An 18,972-nucleotide genomic window follows, 5' to 3' on the forward strand; every position below is an offset into this window, starting at 1 on the left:
TTAAATGTGAATAAATTTTTTGTGTTTCGTACCATCACTCGTTACCGTGATCGGGCTACTGGTAGCGTATCCCGAAGTCAAGGAAGTGGACAAAAAAAAGATAGCAACATCAGCAAAAATGGTTCGAAAAATAAAGAAGCGGCTTGATCGAAACCCGCATCGCAGTGGCCGAAAAATGGCTGGTGAGCTGAACATATCGCAATATTCCATTCGGCAAATATTGAAAAATAAGCTCGGGGTAAAGCCATTGAAATTCCAAAAAGTGTAAGAACTTACACCGCAACGGAAAGAAAATAGACTCAAAAGAGCTAAGGCGTTGCTTCGCTACGCTTGCCCCAAAGTGGTGAACTGCCGAGTTTGGTTTTCTCCGATGAGAAAACTTTCGTTGTCCAGCAGTTTGTAAACAAACAACATTATCGTGTTTACTTGCCAAAGAGGTCAGCTGAAAATTTGCACCTTCGGTTGGCCACCAGAACTCAAACGGCGGCCATGGTGATGGTGTGGGCCGCCATAACAGCTGATGTTCGCTCTCCGCTCGTATTAATCGACCGTAGCATCAGAATAAATGCCGAATATTATCGCCAAAAGATTCTGGAGGGTGTATTAAAGCCTTGGGCATGCAAACATTTTGGCCCCATACCTTGAACATTCCAACAGGACTCAGCACCATCGCACTCAGCAGGCGCCACCCAAGAATGGCTACAAAATGAGGTCCCTCGTTTCATATCCAGCGCACAATGGCCACTAAAATCTTCGGATACCAATCCGTTGGATTATTGTGTCTGGAGTATTTTGGAAAGCAAGGTTGGAACTAAAAAATACCAAAGTGTCGATCATCTCAAGCAAGCGCTTTGCGGGGAATGGGACAAAATACCGCAGAGCAACATTCGGTCAGCGTCTGACGGTTTCATTGGCCGTTTGAAGGCCATATTTCGTGCTAAAGGTGACCAACTCGAACAACTCTAAACTTATTCTAATATCTGATGCTATTTCCGACATTTTTTGCTTTCATTCAATAAAATTAAAAAAAATGTAAAAATTATGGCGTTTGACTTTGTTACAGTTTATTTATCTCACCCTGTACGTTAACACTGGGGCACGAATCGGTCCTCAGTCACTACAACTGAGGCACATATTTTGGCTATAAAAAATCAGTTCTCAGTTAACTCTGACACATATTTTTATAGAAAATCAAATAAAAAAACTGTGTCCGAGCGGGCCAAATTTGAATAGCCTTCATCATTTGGAACGAAGTCGACATTTTTCAAAAAAATTAAATCCGTTAAAAATGTCTGTTAAAATATTAAAAATACCGAATGTAGCCCTTATGTTAGGGTCTATACGACGACGTGGACCTGCATAGGCAACTTTTCTCATAAGCCATAAGTATCAATATATGGGGGCTATACCAAAACGTAGACCTGCACAGACAATTTTCTGTCATAGGTTGTAGTATACAATAGGAACTTCAAATACCAAATTTGAAACAGTTCCGGTGAATAACGTCCCTTAAATCACCAAAATACCGAAAATAGGGAGGCCCTAATGCAGATATAATATGAATTTGAGTAAAATTTTATCAACCTACTTTATTTCGGACATCACTAAATCGACATTGTATTTTTTTCCGATCAAGAATATATTTAGTTTGTGGGGTCTAAAATGTATGTTTCGAGGTGTTACAAACGGAATGACAAACTTAGTATACCCTCCATACTATGGTGGAGGGTATAAAAATCAGGTCTCAGTAACAGCAGAGCATTTTTTGCTGTCGAAAAAATCTGACTTAAATAGCTGAAAAATGTCCTCATTAAGTTATCTCATTTTTTCCACACAAAATAAGTCAATCCCAATGGAAGCCCCCATATGTAATGTTTTTGTTTACTTATTCACACATTTGTGCTATTTGAAATTAGATTCCGTTGTGTTTGTCTTATTGCATTTCATTTGTTTTTATGGCATTGGTGTATGTGTTGTTATTGTTGCTGTTGTTATTAGTTTTCACAAAAAACAAACAAATGAATAACACCAACCTGTTATAAACTTTAATGTGGAGAAGAAATCGTTAGCACCCACTTGGTATTTACAAGCTCATCATCAAGATGTAAATGAACCTCTACGTGGATCTAAAATACTGTCTTAAAGCTCTTTGATGTAAAAAGAGGACATTTAAAGTTAAATTTTCAAACCAAATATTTGGGAGAAATGTTAAAATTAGTTACCTGTGGAATGCACTGGTTTAAGGTTGTCATTTCAGTGCTAAGGTAGATAAAAGTAATTTCTTCCAGATTTTTGTTGATTTCTAAAAATTTTTTGTTTGTTAATGCAACAAATCAAAAAAAAAAAACAAAAGTTATACCATATGACGACAATTCATATCGTCATATCGTTTGTTGATTTAGTTTTTCATTTTTATCACCTCCAGATGTGGAGACCATTTGTCCCATTAAGACTTTTATTTGAGGCATTTAATTTTCTTAAGAATTATAGGATTTTAGCTTTCTGGGGAAAGAAAAAAATATTTGCTTCAAAACTTGGGAACAATTTTTTATTGTGCTTTTTAATATTCATTAAATTTGTTAAATTTTTATTTAATTGAAATTCTTTTTTTATCTTTTCAGGTAAATTTCTCCAAATATTGTTTGTATGTGTAGTAAGTAATACATTTTTATGTAAACTTTAATAAGGAAACGCCCTTTGCTCCTCACCACAAATATTGTAATTTCTGTGGAAAAATCTTAAAAATCCACGATATTCTGCCAGAGGGCTCTTGAATAACATCAGATCAGAATTGCATAGCCGGAAGTTTTTAAGTAAATTTCGCAAAAAATCCATAATTTTTGAAATAAAATCCAGTAAAGCCTGTCCGGGTTGAATTTTTCAATGCCCACAAATATTGTAATTTCTGTGGAAAAATCTTAAAAATCTACGATATTCTGCCAGAGGGCACTTGAATAACATCAGATCATAATTGCATAGCCGGAAGTTTTTAAGTAAATTTTGCAAAAAATCCACAATATTTTAAATTAAATCCAGTAAATCAGTAAAGCCTGTCCGGGTTGAATTTTTCAATGCCCACAAATATTGTAATTTCTGTGGAAAAATCTTAAAAATCCACGATATTCTGCCAGAGGGCTCTTGAAAAACATCATATTAAGATTTCATACCGGGAAGTTTTTTAGTAATTTTCGCAAAAAATCCACGATTTTTGAAATAAAATCCAGAAAATCAGTAAAGCCTGTCCGGGTCGAATTTTTCAATGCCCTCCACCATTTGGAGAGTAACACTTTTAAAAACATGTCTATAAGTGCCGAGATCCATCATTGAAGCTATTACATTATATTTGTTATTAGGAACATTGATACAAATTTATATGGTTAAGATGCCTTTGAATCATATGCGAACCTAGTACCATATCGATAAATTTTAATTATTACGAACTTCAAGTATCAAATTGCAAAAAATTCCATTGAAAACATGGTTAAAATTATAAACACATCAAGTTTAGGATGGTACTCGTATGTAAGTGCTTTACTAAAACGTGGAACTGCATAGACATTTATATGCCAGAAAACGTGGAACCTATTCTGAAAAACAAAAGGCAACTTTGAGACAAATCCAATGGAAAATTGAGTTAAATCATCCAATAACTGAATACTGGGAGGTACCACTGTATGGATCTACAGGGTGAGCAAAAAATGCAACAAAGTCAAATGTTATAATTTTTACATATTTTTTTTAAATTTTTTTTGAATGAACGCAAAAAATGTCGGAAATAGCATCAAATTTTAGAATAAGTTTAGATTTGCTCGAATTGGTCACCTTTGACACGAATTATGGCCTTCAAACGGCCAATGAAACCGTCACACGCGGCCCGAATTTTGCTTGCGGTATTTTGACCCATTTCCGGCGAAGGCCTTGCTTGAGGAGATCGACACTTTGGTATTTTTTAGTGCCAACCTAGCTTCCCATAATACTCCAGACACAATAGCCCAACGGATTTTTGTCCGGAGATTTTGGTGGACATTTTGCGCTGGAAATGAAGCGAGGAACCCTATTTTGTAACCATTTTTGGGTGGCGCGTTCTGAGCGCGATGGTGCTGCGTCCCGTTGGAATATCTACGATCTGCAGCCAAAATATTTGCGTGTCCGAGGCTTTAATACACCCTCCAGAATATTTTCGCGAAATATTCGGCATTTATTCTGATGCCACGGTTCATGAATACGAGCAGAGAGCGACCATCGGCTGTTATGGCGGTCCACACCATCAGCATGGCCGGCGCTTGAGTTCTGGTGGCCAACCGAAGGTGCACATTTTCAGCTGACCTCTTTGGCAAGTAAACACGATCATTTTGTTTGTTTACAAACTGCTGGACAAGGAATGTTTTCTCATCGGAGAGAACCAAATTCGGCAGTTCATCACTTTCGGATATTTTGAACCATATCTGCTAATGTTGCTGTTTTCTTCCATCCACTTCCCTGACGTCGGACTACAATAGTGTACGAATGTCTTAAAATACCGGCTATTGTTGATCAGGAGGTCCTTGATATAGGTTCTTGATATATAATTTTTTGAATAAAATACAGGGTTCATGATCGGTTTTTTAATATATTTTCTTTAGGAAAAATTGTTAGTCTGAATATCATTAAAGTCTAATATCTGATGGACCTTAATGTTTTTAAAATAAAGGTACTTGAGAAATGGTTTTTAAAAGTCGAGATTTGTGGTTCAGAAGGGGTCATTTAGAAATTCTTGAAAAATTGAAAGATTTTTCGTTGGAAATCCTTAAAAAATCTGCAGTAGTTGATCAGAAGATCTTTTAAAAATTCCTTGAAGAAAATATTTTTTGACAACTAGTCCTTAACGGGCCTTGATTACAAGGTCCTTGAAAAAATTCTTTAACATCTGCCTAGGTTGGTGTTAGGAGGTCCTATTTCATAACTTCTATATTACATTATTTGTAAATAATATTTTTTGCGGCGTAAATAGCCTCTGTAGGCTGAGTTTTACGGGTTTTAATCCATCAGTCCCCAGTAATAGGTTTTTTTCTCCAAAAAATGCTTTTCATTACCAAAAAAATTGTGTGCCAAAAAGCTTACATCAAATTTTTTACATCTGGCATTTATTTTTATTGAAAATAACAAATTATTTGGATTTCTTGGAATCAATCCCCCCATTGATCAATCATGTCAATTATAATTGAAATTTTGCACATTTCAAACAAACAAAACAAAATTTCAAATGTATGTAATTGTGGCAATCGCCACCAGATTTCCATGGAAGTAATTTTGAAAACACATTAATGCAGTTTTATGGTTTATAACAACAACGAATTGGAATTTCCACAAAAAAAAATTCCAGCGTAACAAGACCGATTAAAGTGTGGTGTAATTCGTTGATATCACTGCCACTTTTTTTGTTTTCTTTAAGATAAAAAAAAAAAAAAACAAAACAAAAAATTATTTCACGAAAAATTTTATATCCTCAGCCACATGGCTACAGAGAGTATACATGGTGAAATGAAAAAAACTGCAACCAACTTCAGACTGCTGTCATTTCTCAGCCACTCGTCCGACAGCTGTTAAAATTATTCCAGTGACAGCTTATGATATTGTTTACAAGCGTACAAAAGCATTTTGGTGAGAATTTTCCAGAAAAAAAGTTATTCATGATGGAATTAAAGCGTGGTAGTATGAAAACCACCAGTGGCTATCGTTAGAGCACTCCAGCATATAAATGTGAATAAATCTCTTGTGTCTCGTACCATCGCTCGTTACGTGATACAGGTAGCGTAGTCCGATGTCAAGGAGGTGGACCGAAGAAAACAGCAACATCAGCAGAAATGATTCGAAAAGTAAAGAAGCGACTTGATCGAAATCCGCGTCACAGTGGCCGAAAAATGGCTAGTGAGCTGAACATATCGCAATATTCCATTCGGCAGATATTGAAAAATTAGCTCCGGGTAAAGCCATTGAAATTACAAAAAGTGCAAGAACTTACACCGCAACCGAAAGAAAATAGTCTCAAATGAGCTAAAAAGTTGCTTCGCTTGGCTGAAAGTGGTGAACTGCCGACTTTGGTTTTCTCCGATGAGAAAACATTCGTTGTCCAGTAGTTTGTAAAAAAAACAAAATTATTGTGTTTACTTGCCAAAGAGGTCAGCTGAAAATGTGCACCTTCGGTTGGTCTCCAGAACTCAAGCGCCGACCAAGGTCATGGTGTGGGCTGCCAAAATCAGCCAATGGTTGCTCTCCGTTCGTATTAATCGATCGTGGCATCAGAATAAATACCGAATATTATCTCGAAAATATTCTGGAGGGTGTATTAAAGCATTGGGCACGCAAACATTTGGCCGCAACCTTGGACATTCCAACAGGAGCCAGCACCATCGCACTCAGCGCGCTTCACCCAATAATGGTTACAAAATGAGGTTCCTCGCTTCATTTCCAACACACAATGGCCATCAAAATCTCCGGATACCAATCCGTTGGACTATTGTGTCTGGAGTATTTTGAAAAGCAAGGTTGGCACTAAAAAATACCAAAGTGTCGATCACCTCAAGCAAATGCTTCGCCGGGAATGGGCCAAAATACCGCAAGGCAACATTCGGGCAGCGTGTGACGTTTTCATTGGCCGTTTGAAGGCCATAATTTGTGCCAAAGGTGACCAATTCGAACAAATTTAAACTTGTTGTGAAATTTGATGCTATTTTCGACATATTTTGCTTTCATTCAATAAAATTTTAAAAAAGTAAAACTTATGGCGTTTGTTGAAGTTTTTTTTTCTCACCCTGTATATCATTTGATACGGGCAAAAGGTTTCTTATCGAAATAACGGTTTTAGACTCGAGGTCTCTTTGACCAAATCCGTTTCATGGCATTTGGAGACGATCAGGGGGTGTCCCTTCGTCCCCAAAAATAAAGTTGAATAACCATGAGGCTCATAAAACGCGAAATGAGCATCAGATTCTTTTCAAACTCGACACATCCCAATATTTCTATCAACATAAAATCTGGTGCGAAAATGGAATATGTTGGACCACTCATTTTGGTACTTCCCCCACCATGTGTATATTATTTATATTTATTTGATGTTCTTAATGTATACTTCAGCCTTAGACAGAAATTTGTCTGTGCAGGTCCACGTCTTCGTATAGCCCCCATGTAATGGTACCTCCCCATTTTCGATATTTTGATAATTTTAGCGACATTATTAACCGGAATTGTTTCAAATTTGGTATTTGTAGTTCGTAATGGATTCTACAGCCTATGACAGAAAACTGTCTGTTCAGGTCCATGTTTTCGTACAGCCTCCATATTTCGGTACCTCCCCATTTTCGGCATTTTGGTGATTTAAGCGGCATTATTCATCAGAAATGATTCAAATTTGATATTTGAAGTTCGCAATGGATATTACAGCCTGCAACATAAAATTGTCCCTACAGGTCCAAGTCATGGTATAGCCCCCATATAACGGCACCTCCCAATATTCGATATTTTGACGATTTTAGCGACATTATTTACCGGAATTGTTTCAAATTTGGTATTTGAAGTTAGTAATGTCTACTACAGCCTAAGAAAGAAAATTGTCTGTGCACTTGCACGTGCATATATAACGGTATCTCCCGATATTCGGTATTTTGATGATTTTAGCAAAATAATTCATCGGAATTGTTTTTAATTTGGTATTTGAAGTTCGTAATGGCTACCTCATCCTATGAAAAAAATTGTCTGTTTAGATCCACGTCTTCGTATAGCCTCCATATAGCGGTACCTCCCCATTTTCGATATTTTGGTGATTTAAGCGGCATCATTTATCAGAAATGTTTTAAATTTGATATTTGAAGTTCGCAATGGATACTACAGCTTATGACAGAAAACTGTCTGTGCAGGTTCACGTTTTGGTTAGCCCCGATTTTGATGATTTTAGCGACATTTTGATGATTTTAGCGATATTTGTCACTAGTTTTTTATTCGAAATTTGTGTGATCCCGACCCATCCCAATATTTCTTAAAATTTCGTCAGATTAAATATCACAACAAAACAATTTTGAGTCATTTTTGGAATTGCAATAGTTTTCGCATTATTCTTCCTCTCATGCCTGGGTTGGTTGGTTGGTCGATTGTGAAATTGCGAAAATTTGCGATATGTAAATTGTTGAAATGTGCAAAATGCACATTTAAAAACAAATTGTTGTTGTTTTGGCTGACTCGGTTTCCTTCGGTTAAAAATATCCAACAATTTCGATTGTTGTTTACAAAACAGCCGCAGCAACGACGACAACAACAACGACGGTGGCTACAATAACAAATTGTTATTACTGCTGGGGTGTTGTTTTTGTGGCGGCCGCAGCAGTGGCGTCGTCGGCATGTAATGCGAAAACACAATTTCATCAGCAAAAATCCAATACAAATAAATCGGCAACGAACCTTTCGACAAAAAACAGTGCTACAAAACTCAAAATGAGTTCGCTCACCATAAAAGCAAAATAAACAGGCAAAGGCTGCCTGCTCTGCCCAGCTCCCAATGGTTACATAGGCAAACCCATTAGCAGGCAGGCAGGCAGATTGACTGGCTGGTTGGCAGGTCCAATGCTATTAACAGCAACAACGGCGACAATTGCTGCCTGCTGCAGCCTCCTTCCAACCGACTCTGATATCAATCGAACAGACTCGACTTCATCATAATCAGCCACAATTCCAATAAATTTTCCGTCCAACCATCCATCCATCTCTCTATCTATATGTCCGTCCGTCCATCCATCCATCCGTCTGTCGGTTTGTTTTTGTTTACAAGTCTGTTGTTGTTGTTGTTGTTGTTGTCGATGTCTATGTTTATTTTTGTGTAAAATTTCATTCATACAAATCTGCACCAAAAACGATTCATTCATTCATGCAATCGTTTGGATGTGGCCGGACGGTCATTCGCTCGCTCGCTCGGTAGGTTGTACGGATGTTGTTGTGATTCCAATGAATTTGGCATTTCAATGGATGATTGTTGTTCTTGTTGTTGTAGTTGTAATTGCTGCTGCTGTTGATTTCTGATGTCGTTGCATGGCTGTTCTGCAGCTACCCCCCTTTGAAGTGTTCTGACTATGCCGTAGGACCACACCAAATAATGGCGTTGCAATTGCCGTCACCATCAGACAGACTACGACGACGATGATGGAGATGATGATGTTCGTTGGTTGTAAACTATGGGTCCCAAACCGACACACACGACAAGTACATTTTTGTAGTCAAAGTTGACGTCAACATGTGTAAAATGGCCAACCATCAGCGTAAAAGACCAAAACAATTTAATTGAAAACCAAACGAAAGCAACAACAACAATATATTGTCGGAAAAAAATTTGCAATTTTTCTAATAGGAATAGGTATTTTGTTGGAATTTTTTAAAAACTCAAATTGACTGAGCGATCAGTGATTTAAGGCTCTTGAAAACGGTTACATCAGGGATCTGAAATTTTGCATAAGGTCCACATTTTATGTGATGGTCTAAACAAAGTTGCTACAGGGTTTTTAAAAAGTCGTCTTAGAATAGTTCGAACTCGAACGCCATTGAACATTTGACGAGCGCCATCTTTCAGTAGTGGGCAAAAGTGTTGACCAACAAATCCCAATATATTAGCATACTTTTAGGCAAAAATACAAAAAAGATTACACTGTTGAAATAGGGATTTTAAAAGCTATTAATAACTCTCTTAATTTGCGCAAATCATTACAAATTACCAAAAATTTTGAAATTTGTCCTAAAATAATTCGGAGTAGGCATAAAGGTCCTCCGACACTTCCTTAAAGAGAGTCGTTATGCGTGAGGTGAGAAATATAAATTCCTGAGCATTCTTTTAGGAGATGAAAAAAACTGCAAAGGTTGAGAATTCTCTTCAATAGGCCTTCTCTCATAGCACAATTACAGTGGGAAACACAAAAAAATTTGTGTAGGAAAAATTCAGATCTTGTGTGAAGATGGAATTTATCGACCAATTTCTTTTGGTACCTCCCCCCAAAAAAGGGGTCAAAATTTTAAATACCAAAACGCCCATATAATGCGAAATGAGCATCCAATACAACATCTCGTGTGAACATGATAAACATAGGCCTTCTTCTTCTGGTACCTTCTTCACAAAGGGTGACAATTTTTGTACCCTCCACCATACATAGTATAGAGGGTATGTTCATCATTGCGTTTGTAACTTATCGAAATTTTAGACGTTTTAGAAGTTTATACAGGGTGAGAAAAAAAAAATTTTTACTTTTTTTTTTTTAAATTTTATTGAACGAAAACTAAAAAATGTCGGAAAAGCTTCAAATTTCCGAATAAGTTTGGATTTGTTCGAATTGGTCAACTTTGGCACGAAGTATGGCCTTCAAACAGCCAATGAAACTGTCACACACTGCTTGAATGTTGCTCTGAGGTATTTTTGCCCAATCCCGGCGAAGCGCTTGCTTATGGCGATCGACACTTTGTTATTTTTTTATTGCTAACCTTGCTTTCTAAAATACTCCAGACCAATAGTCCGGAGATTTTTGTGGTCATTGTGCATTTTGTAATCATTGAGTACTGAGTGCGATGGTGCTGAGTCCTGTTGGAATGTCCAAAGTCTGCGGCCAAAATGTTTGCGCGCCCAAGGCTCCTCCAGAATATTTTCGCGATAATATTCGGCATTTATTCTGATGCCACAGCCGATTAATACGAGCGGAAAGCAATCATCGGCTGTTATGGCGGCCCACACCCTCACCATGGCCGGGGCTTGAGTTCTGGTGATCAACCGAAGGTGTACATTTTCAGCTGACCTCTTTGGCAAGTAAACACGATCATTTTGTTTATTTACAAACAGCTGGACAACGAATGTCTTCTCATCGGAGAAAACCAAATTCGACAGTTCACCACTTTCGGCCAAGCGAAGCATCTCTTTAGCTCTTTTGGGTCTATTTTCTTTCTCTTGCGGTGTAAGTTCTTGCACTTTTTGGAATTTCAATGGCTTTACCGAATATTTCCAAATGGAATATTGGGATATGTTCAGCTCAGGAGCCATTTTTCGGCCTCTGCGACGCGGTCTTCGATCAAGTCGCTTCTTTACTTTTCGAACCATTTCTGCTGATGTTTCGGTTTTCTTCCGTCCACTTCCTTGACGTCGAGCTACGCTACCAGTATCACGGTAACGAGCGATGGTACGAGACACAAAAGATTTATTCACATTTAAATGACGGAGTGCTCTAACGATAGCCACTTGTGCTTCTCCAGCCAAATATAAAGAAATCACACTATCACGCTTGAATTCCATCACGAATAACTTTTTTTCTGGAAAATTCTCACCAAAATGCTTTCGTACGCTTGTAAACAATATAATGAGCTGTCACTGGAATAATTTTAACAGCTGTCGGGCGAGTGGCTTAGAAATGACAGCAGTCTGAAGTTGGTTTTTTCATCTCGCCCTGTATAATTTCTATTTTGAACATTGACTCTAGCTCTTACTTTTAAAAAAGGGAACTTGCTGGCGCCCCAACATAAAAAAACAGTCGGAAGTGAACTTTGTGTAAAACTCGTAGTCTTCAATCTGAGTACTAGTCAAAACATTTGCCAAAATGTGCCAAAGGCACGACACCTGGGAACCCCAAAATAAAATTTGGGTTTGGAAATTTTCATCATCCGGAAAATTATATATTTTTTTTTACCTCTATGAATCTAGCCATTGAGCGAAGGTTTTTGAAATTCATTGATTGACTCTTGATGGCATATGGTTAATAATTATTATTTCATATGACAGGTTCATGTTAACCCATCCGCAGGTGCACAAATTAATACCAAAAATACGATGATAGAATCAATATTCCATCATTGCCTCGTAGAACCATAGAAGGCACATACTGAAAATACTTCCATTATATTATCAAATGGTGAAAGTCTCGAGGTGTTTGTGCTTGTCCGCTTTAATTAATATTACTAATAAATTACACCTTTATTGGCCTCTTTATAAAACAAAAGAAAAATCTATTTTTAAATACAACACCAATTAGAGTGTCTAGTGTCTGGTCTAGGCACTGGCACATTTTTTTTTTTTAAAGAATAATATATTCCGTGGAAGTAATGTAGGTAGGTTTTCTAGCACACTGCCCCTCTAACTGCACCCCCCCCCCCAACCACATTTCAATTGACAACTTAATTGAATTTCATCGGCATTGATCGGCAAAGTGCTATGAATTGAACTTGACGGGAATTGAAATATATATGACCGCCGACGACCACTCGACGACAGGTGTCGAAACAGAGATTTGTTTATCTATTCATAGCGCATAATACAATGTTGTAGTTGTTGTGGCAGGTGCCATTGGGGTGGTGGGGGATGGAAATCCCGGCCCCCCATATATGAGGTGCAAATGGTGAGCTAGAAAGTATTCATTATGTTCACTCACACACACATGCACGCACATCGACACACATTTGGCGTTTACAGATACTTTAATTATTGTTTATGAGGGCAATTGGAGGAATCCGAATCCCCCACACAAGTCAAGCGGAAGCCCAGGTGGGAACTAATGATTCCCTAAATGGAGTTAAATGGGGGGAGGTATTTAAATGTATTTTTAGATATTTTGTTTATAAAATTATTGAATATTTTCCATTTTTAATAACAAAAATATTTGTGTTCTTTATTTGCAGGAAAAAAATGGTGTAAGTATTCAAAAACTTTTTGAAGAGGACAATGAAAACAAAGGCCCGTAACATGTCTTATGTGGAATTAGACTTCTTTATATCAAATATATCTGTGGATGAGCTAGGGGAGGGGAGGGGCTATTCTCCTTCTTTGAAAACAAAGGTCTTCTAGATATTTGGGATCCCTAAAAGTGTTACAGGACTTGTATGGATAGAAAGCCCTTGACAGGTCTCTTATTGATAGAAGACATCTGACCGGTCGGGTTGATGGATAGAAGACCTTCAACGGGTGTTTCATGGTTAGAAGATCCCTTAACAGAAGAAGACATACAACTGCTTTTCTATTGAAGGAGACTTCTAACAGGCCGACTGGAGATAGAAGACCTATAACAGGTCTTCTGGGGGTAGAAGGTCTTTTAACGATATGGAATGCCTAAGAGGTCTTTTAAGTATAGAAGATTTCTCATAGGCCACCTATGAATAGAAAAGTTTTAAAGATCTACTAGGGAAAGAAGGCCTTTTGAAGCTCTATTATGGAAAAACCACAGTACATAATGTCTTCTATTAAATGTAGAGATTTCTGAACTTTTAAAGTTCTTCTTTAGACAGAAGACCTCAAAAAAGCTCTTTTTTCTTCTATAGATAGAAGACCTTCTGAAGCTCTTTTATGAATATAAGATTTTGTAAAGCTCTTCTGTGGATTAACAACTTTGGAGGTTTTTTTATGAAAGGAAGTCTTTTTAAAGCTCTTCTATAAATAAAAGAGCTTCTGAAGCTCTTCTATAAATAAAAGAGCTTCTGAAGCTCTTCTATAAATAAAAGAGCTTCTGAAGCTCTTCTATAAATAAAAGAGCTTCTGAAGCTATTCTATAGATAAAAGAGCTTCTGATGCTCTTCTATAGATAGAAGACCTTCTGATGCTCTTCTATAGATAGATGAAGCTCTTCTATAGGGAGAAGACCTTCTGAAGCTCTTCTATAGGGAGAAGACCTTCTGAAGCTCTTTTATAGGGAGAAGACCTTCTGAAGCTCTTCTATAGGGAGAAGACCTTCTGAAGCTCTTCTATAGGGAGAAGACCTTCTGAAGCTCTTCTATAGGGAGAAGACCTTCTGAAGCTCTTTTATAGGTAGAAGACCTTCTGAAGCTCTTCTATAGGGAGAAGACCTTCTGAAGCTCTTCTATAGGGAGAAGACCTTCTGAAGCTCTTCTATAGGGAGAAGACCTTCTGAAGCTCTTCTATAGGGAGAAGACCTTCTGAAGCTCTTCTATAGAGAGAAGACCTTCTGAAGCTCTTCTATAGAGAGAAGACCTTCTGAAGCTCTTCTATAGATAGAAGACCTTCTGAAGCTCCTCTATAGATAGAAGACCTTCTGAAGCTCTTCTATGGACAGAAGACCTTCCGTAACTCTTCTATAGATAGAAACCCTTCTGAAGCTCTTCTATAGATAGAAACCCTTCTGAAGCTCTTCTATAGATAGAAGACCTTTTGAAGCTCTTCTACAGATAGAAGACCTTCTGACGCTCTCCTATAGATAGAAGACCTGCTGAGGCTATTCTATAGATAAAAGACCTTCTGAGGCTCTTCTATAGATAGAAGACCTTCTAAAGCTCTTTTATGGATAGACTTTTTAAAGCTCTTCTATGTATAGAAGACCTTCTGAAGCTCTTCTATAGGTAAAAGACCTTCCGAATCTTCTTCTATAGATAGAAGACCTACCTTCTAAAGCTCCGAAACCGACCCCTAGTAGTAGTATTTCCTTTAGTAGTATTTCTAAGTTCTCTTTTCTAAAGTCAACAATAATTTTAAATTGTGTAGAACAAATGCCAAAACACACATACTGGTTCATTGGCCATGGTTAACATGGCAAACACCATGTTTACATCAAAAGCTCCCGTGCCCTATTTCAACCACAAAATTTCAACATCATCATACTACTCGATTATAATAATATCATTGTGTCCATATTGATGATGTCGTTGTCCTTTTGACCAGTAAAACTCTATATATATGTATGTCCTTGTGTGTGTGCGCGCCTGAAGAACCACATGGCGACCAACATGTGTTTAATTTACCATTTAAACATGTTTGGTTGTTCGGTTTTCCGGTTACCTTGGTTTTCGGTTTGGTTTGGTTTGTGTGCCATGTATTTTAGGACTTGATTTCTTCCCTCTCTCTCATATTTTTTGATACAGTGATTGTTGTTGTTGTTGGCGATATATTTTTCGACAAACATTCACGACCTTTCCCAACAAATATCGAATTGCGCAGCGAAAAATAAAAAGAAACAAACAACCAGAAAATATTTATTTTGCCAATCCTGACACTTTGCATGAAATGTGAGTGCAGTTTGGGGTTGGTGTCGCTGGTGTTTCTGCATATCGATGACAAAGGATAATCGTATGGTGTAAACGGGTGTAATTTTATATTTTACAACGTTTGGGGGGATGCATGTGGATTCAAGTGAAATTGGTGGTTAATAAAAATGGAGGAGAGATAGAGATTGTTTTACATCGTATAAATGAATGTTAACTGAAAAAAGAATTAAATTCGGCTGATACGATTTTATAAGAGAGCTAGGAAAGTTGACCTGTTTTAGGACTCGCAAAGTTCAATATGAACCCATATTATTGGAAAATCGCAAAAAAATCCAAATGCCATATTTTTACTTTTTTTTTAAATTTTATTGAATGAAAGCAAAACATGTCGGAAATATAATCAAATTTTAGAATAAGTTTAGATTTGTTCGATTTGGTCCCCTTTGACACGATTTATGGCCTTCAAACGGCCAATGAAACCGTCACACGCTGCCCGAATGTTGTTCTGCGGTATTTTGGCCCATTCCCGGCGAAGCGCTTGCTTGAGGTGATCGACACTTTGGTATTTTTCAGTGCCAACCTTGCTTTACAAAATACTCCAGACACAATAGTCCAACGGATTGGTATCCGGAGATTTTGAAGGCCATTGTGAGCTGGAAATGAAGCGAGGAACCTCATTTTGTAATCATTCTTGGGTGGCACGTGCTGAGTGCGATAGTGCTGAGTCCTGTTGGAATGTCCAAGGTCTGCGGCCAAAATGTTTGCGTGCCCAAGGCTTTAATACCCCCTCCAGAATATTTTCGCGATAATATTCTGTATTTATTCTGATGCCACGGTCCATGAATACGAGCGGAGAGCAACCATCGGCTGATATGGCGACCCATACCATCACCATGCCCGGCGCTTGAGTTCTGGTGGCCAACCGAAGGTGCACATTTTCAGCTGACCTCTTTGGCAAGTAAACACTATCATCTTGTTTATCTACAAACTGCTAGACAACGACAACGAATGTTTTCTCATCGGAGAAAACCAAATTCGGCAGTTCACCACTTTCGGTCAAGCGAAGCAACTCTTTATCTCTTTTGAGTCTATTTTCTTTCTGTTGCGGTTTTTGCACTTTTTGAAATTTCGATGGCTTTACCTCGAACTCAGTTTTCAATATTTGCCGAATGGAATATTGCGATATGTTCAGTTTATGAGCCATTTTGCGGCCACTGCGACACGGGTTTCGATCAAGTCACTTCTTTACTTTTTGAACCATTTCTGCTGACGTTGCTGTTTTCTTCCTTCCACTTGCTTGACGTCGGACTACCGGCTACCAGTATCCCTGTAACGAGCGATAATACGAGACACAAGAGATTTATTCACATTTAAATGCTTAAATGCTCTAACTATAACCACTTGTGGTTTTCCAGCCACAATCACACTATCACGCTTGAATTCCCGAATAACTTTTTTTTCTGAAAAATTCTCACCAAAATGCTGTTGTACGTTTGTAAACGATATAATGAGCTGTCACTGGAACAATTTTAACAGCTGTCGGACGAGTGGCTTAGAAATGACAGCAGTCTTAATGTTGGTTGCAGTTTTTTTATCTCAGCCAGTACTTGGCGCTCGGATCATAAATATTTTTGATTTGATCGCGATGTAATATTGTCATGATTCACAATTTGGATATCTCACATTAATTCCATTACAATTTTTGTGCAGTGTACTTTTTTTATTGTTGTACGTTTATGTAAATGTACTTGAGAGGAGATTACTTTGCGTACCCCGACTCCAACCACCACCATCATCCATGGTATGGATATCAGCCTGTGTGGTAGCCGAGCAGCACATGTTCAGTTTACCTACTTACAAGCCAACTTATACGTATTGAATTTCACTGAATTACATTGTAATAAGGTGTAATAGCCTTACAAGTGTCGATACACGCATCGCGCATTCATTCGGCCAGAGGGTAATTGGAAGGATGGTAGTGCTGGTGGTGGTTGCATACGCGCACGCACTCACTCACGCACACTCGCACTTTAAGCTTTCAAGTGGTGCTATGCAAAAGTGTAATCGCTGAGGTCGAAAACATTTACCAGAGCTTAGGGTAAAATTGCTTGCGCTGCAATTAGCTGCTGTGTTGTAAAACAGAATTACAAGAGGAAAATGTTGTTGTTCTAAAGTGCGAAACCAGGTATTTGAAAATCGCCCTTGAGGCGAATATTGAAGCAGGTCTGGTTCTTTACAACAATTGAAATTAAAAAAACTAATTTGAAGCAGATTAAATAGTTGAAATCCTGAGGTTTATAATAGGTGGCGCAAAAGTCATCCTCGTATCAGAAAATGCTATAAATTTTACGACTGGTTCCTAATGTCTTAAAACATGGAAAAAAGGAATGGTCCGATCACTACCATCTTTATAGCAGATCTTGTGTTGAGAGAAAGAGAAAGAAAGAGCCAATACTGAATGGAATCGAATGTCAATTTTGCGTTTTATGAGCTTCATGGATATTCGAAATTTTGACCCTTTGTTGGGGAGATACCAGAAGGAGTGAATCGACATATTCCATCTTCACAGCAGATCTCATGTTAGTAGAAATAATGGCATGTGTGAAATATGAAGAGAACCGGCTGCTTATTTCGGATTTTAAAATAGTTTTGGTTATTTAAAATATTGACCCATTGTTAAGGAGGTACTAGAAGATCCACACCCTCTTTATAACAGACCTCGGGTTGAGGTAAATACTGGAGTGTGCTAAGTCGGAATAGAATCGGATATTAATTTCGCGTTTTATGAGCTTCATGAATATTCAAAATTGTGATCATTTGTGGGGGAGGTACCAGAAGGAATGGGTCGATATTGCCCATCTTCGAACTCGATCCAAGTTTGATAATAATATTACGTTGTGCCAATTTTGGACCAAATCGAATACTACCTTCGAGAGTTATCGTGCGCACCAGCCCGACAGACAAATAGACATCGCTAGAAGGACTCAAAATGTTCCGAAAAAGATTTGGTCCAAAGAGACCTGGGGTCTAAAACTGTTATTTCGATGAGGCACGTTTTGGCCGTATCAAATAATATATACCCTTTCGGGCCATATGACTGAGGGTATAAAAAACGCCTCCTCTCAATGTAACCTTATCCTGGAGAAACAAAATCCTCAAGCTGCTAGCCGGCAGCATTTGGGTGCGGACAAGAAAAACCTTGTTGACTTCTTATAACGCGATAGGTCGGTCTGTTGTCAACTATGCGGCTCCATTATGGTCTGCAAATACTAGTGCTACGCAGTGGAAGCACATCCAGACCTGCCAGAATGCTGCCCTGAGAACTGCGACGGGGTGCTTTCTCATGACACAAGTGGACCATCTACATGAGGTGGCGGAAGTCCTTCCTTTACGTCAGCAAGGCGCTAGTGGGCAGCACTTGGGTGCGGACAAGGAAACCTTGTTGACTTCTTATAACGCGATAGGTCGGTCTGTTGTCAGCTATGCGGCTCCATTATGGTCTGCAAATACTAGTGCTACGCAGTGGAAGCACATCCAGACCTGCCAGAATGCTGCCCTGAGAACTGCGACGGGGTGCTTTCTCATGACACCAGTGGACCATCTACATGAGGAGGCGAAAGTCCGCCCTTTACGTCAGCATAATCATATGCTTTCGTTGCAGTACATGCTTGAGTGTTACCGTGAGAGTCATCCCAGGCATATGGTGGATACAACTCTCTCACCCAGATGTGTCAGGAAGGACATATACGATCGTGAGAGGGAGGTCCAACGCTATAAGAAAACTTCTAGATCAAAAAGCCTATCAGGCAGGTCTGAGTGGCATTCATACCGATGCAGTCGCGGATGCTATCAGCAGTTATAGAATGAATGCCGTCCTCGGAGTCCACCCCCATCCATTGCAGCTGAAGAACGTCAACTGCCTAAAAAAACAACAAAAACAGCAACAAAAGTGTGCCTTAAAGTATGCAGTATGGCCAGAAACCCTAAGCAATAACAATA

The 18,972-nt window shown here is 38.4% G+C and overlaps 1 protein-coding gene across 2 annotated transcripts in view; it reads left to right on the forward strand.

Annotated features, from left to right (window-relative positions):
* LOC101892176 (rapamycin-insensitive companion of mTOR) overlaps positions 1-18,972 on the forward strand; it is a 105,266-nt gene that overhangs the window by 55,385 nt on the left and 30,909 nt on the right. Inside the window, exon 3 of one of the 2 annotated variants that reach the window (XM_011295525.3) lies at positions 12,664-12,675. The exons of the other annotated variant lie outside the window; for it this stretch is intronic. Coding sequence (XP_011293827.1) covers positions 12,664-12,675 — 12 coding nt within the window. The remainder of the gene's footprint in view (positions 1-12,663; positions 12,676-18,972) is intronic. 2 annotated transcript variants of the gene reach the window in all.

The sequence above is a fragment of the Musca domestica genome, unplaced genomic scaffold, assembly GCF_030504385.1.
Source record: "Musca domestica strain aabys unplaced genomic scaffold, Musca_domestica.polishedcontigs.V.1.1 2, whole genome shotgun sequence".
Lineage (NCBI taxonomy): Eukaryota > Metazoa > Arthropoda > Insecta > Diptera > Muscidae > Musca > Musca domestica.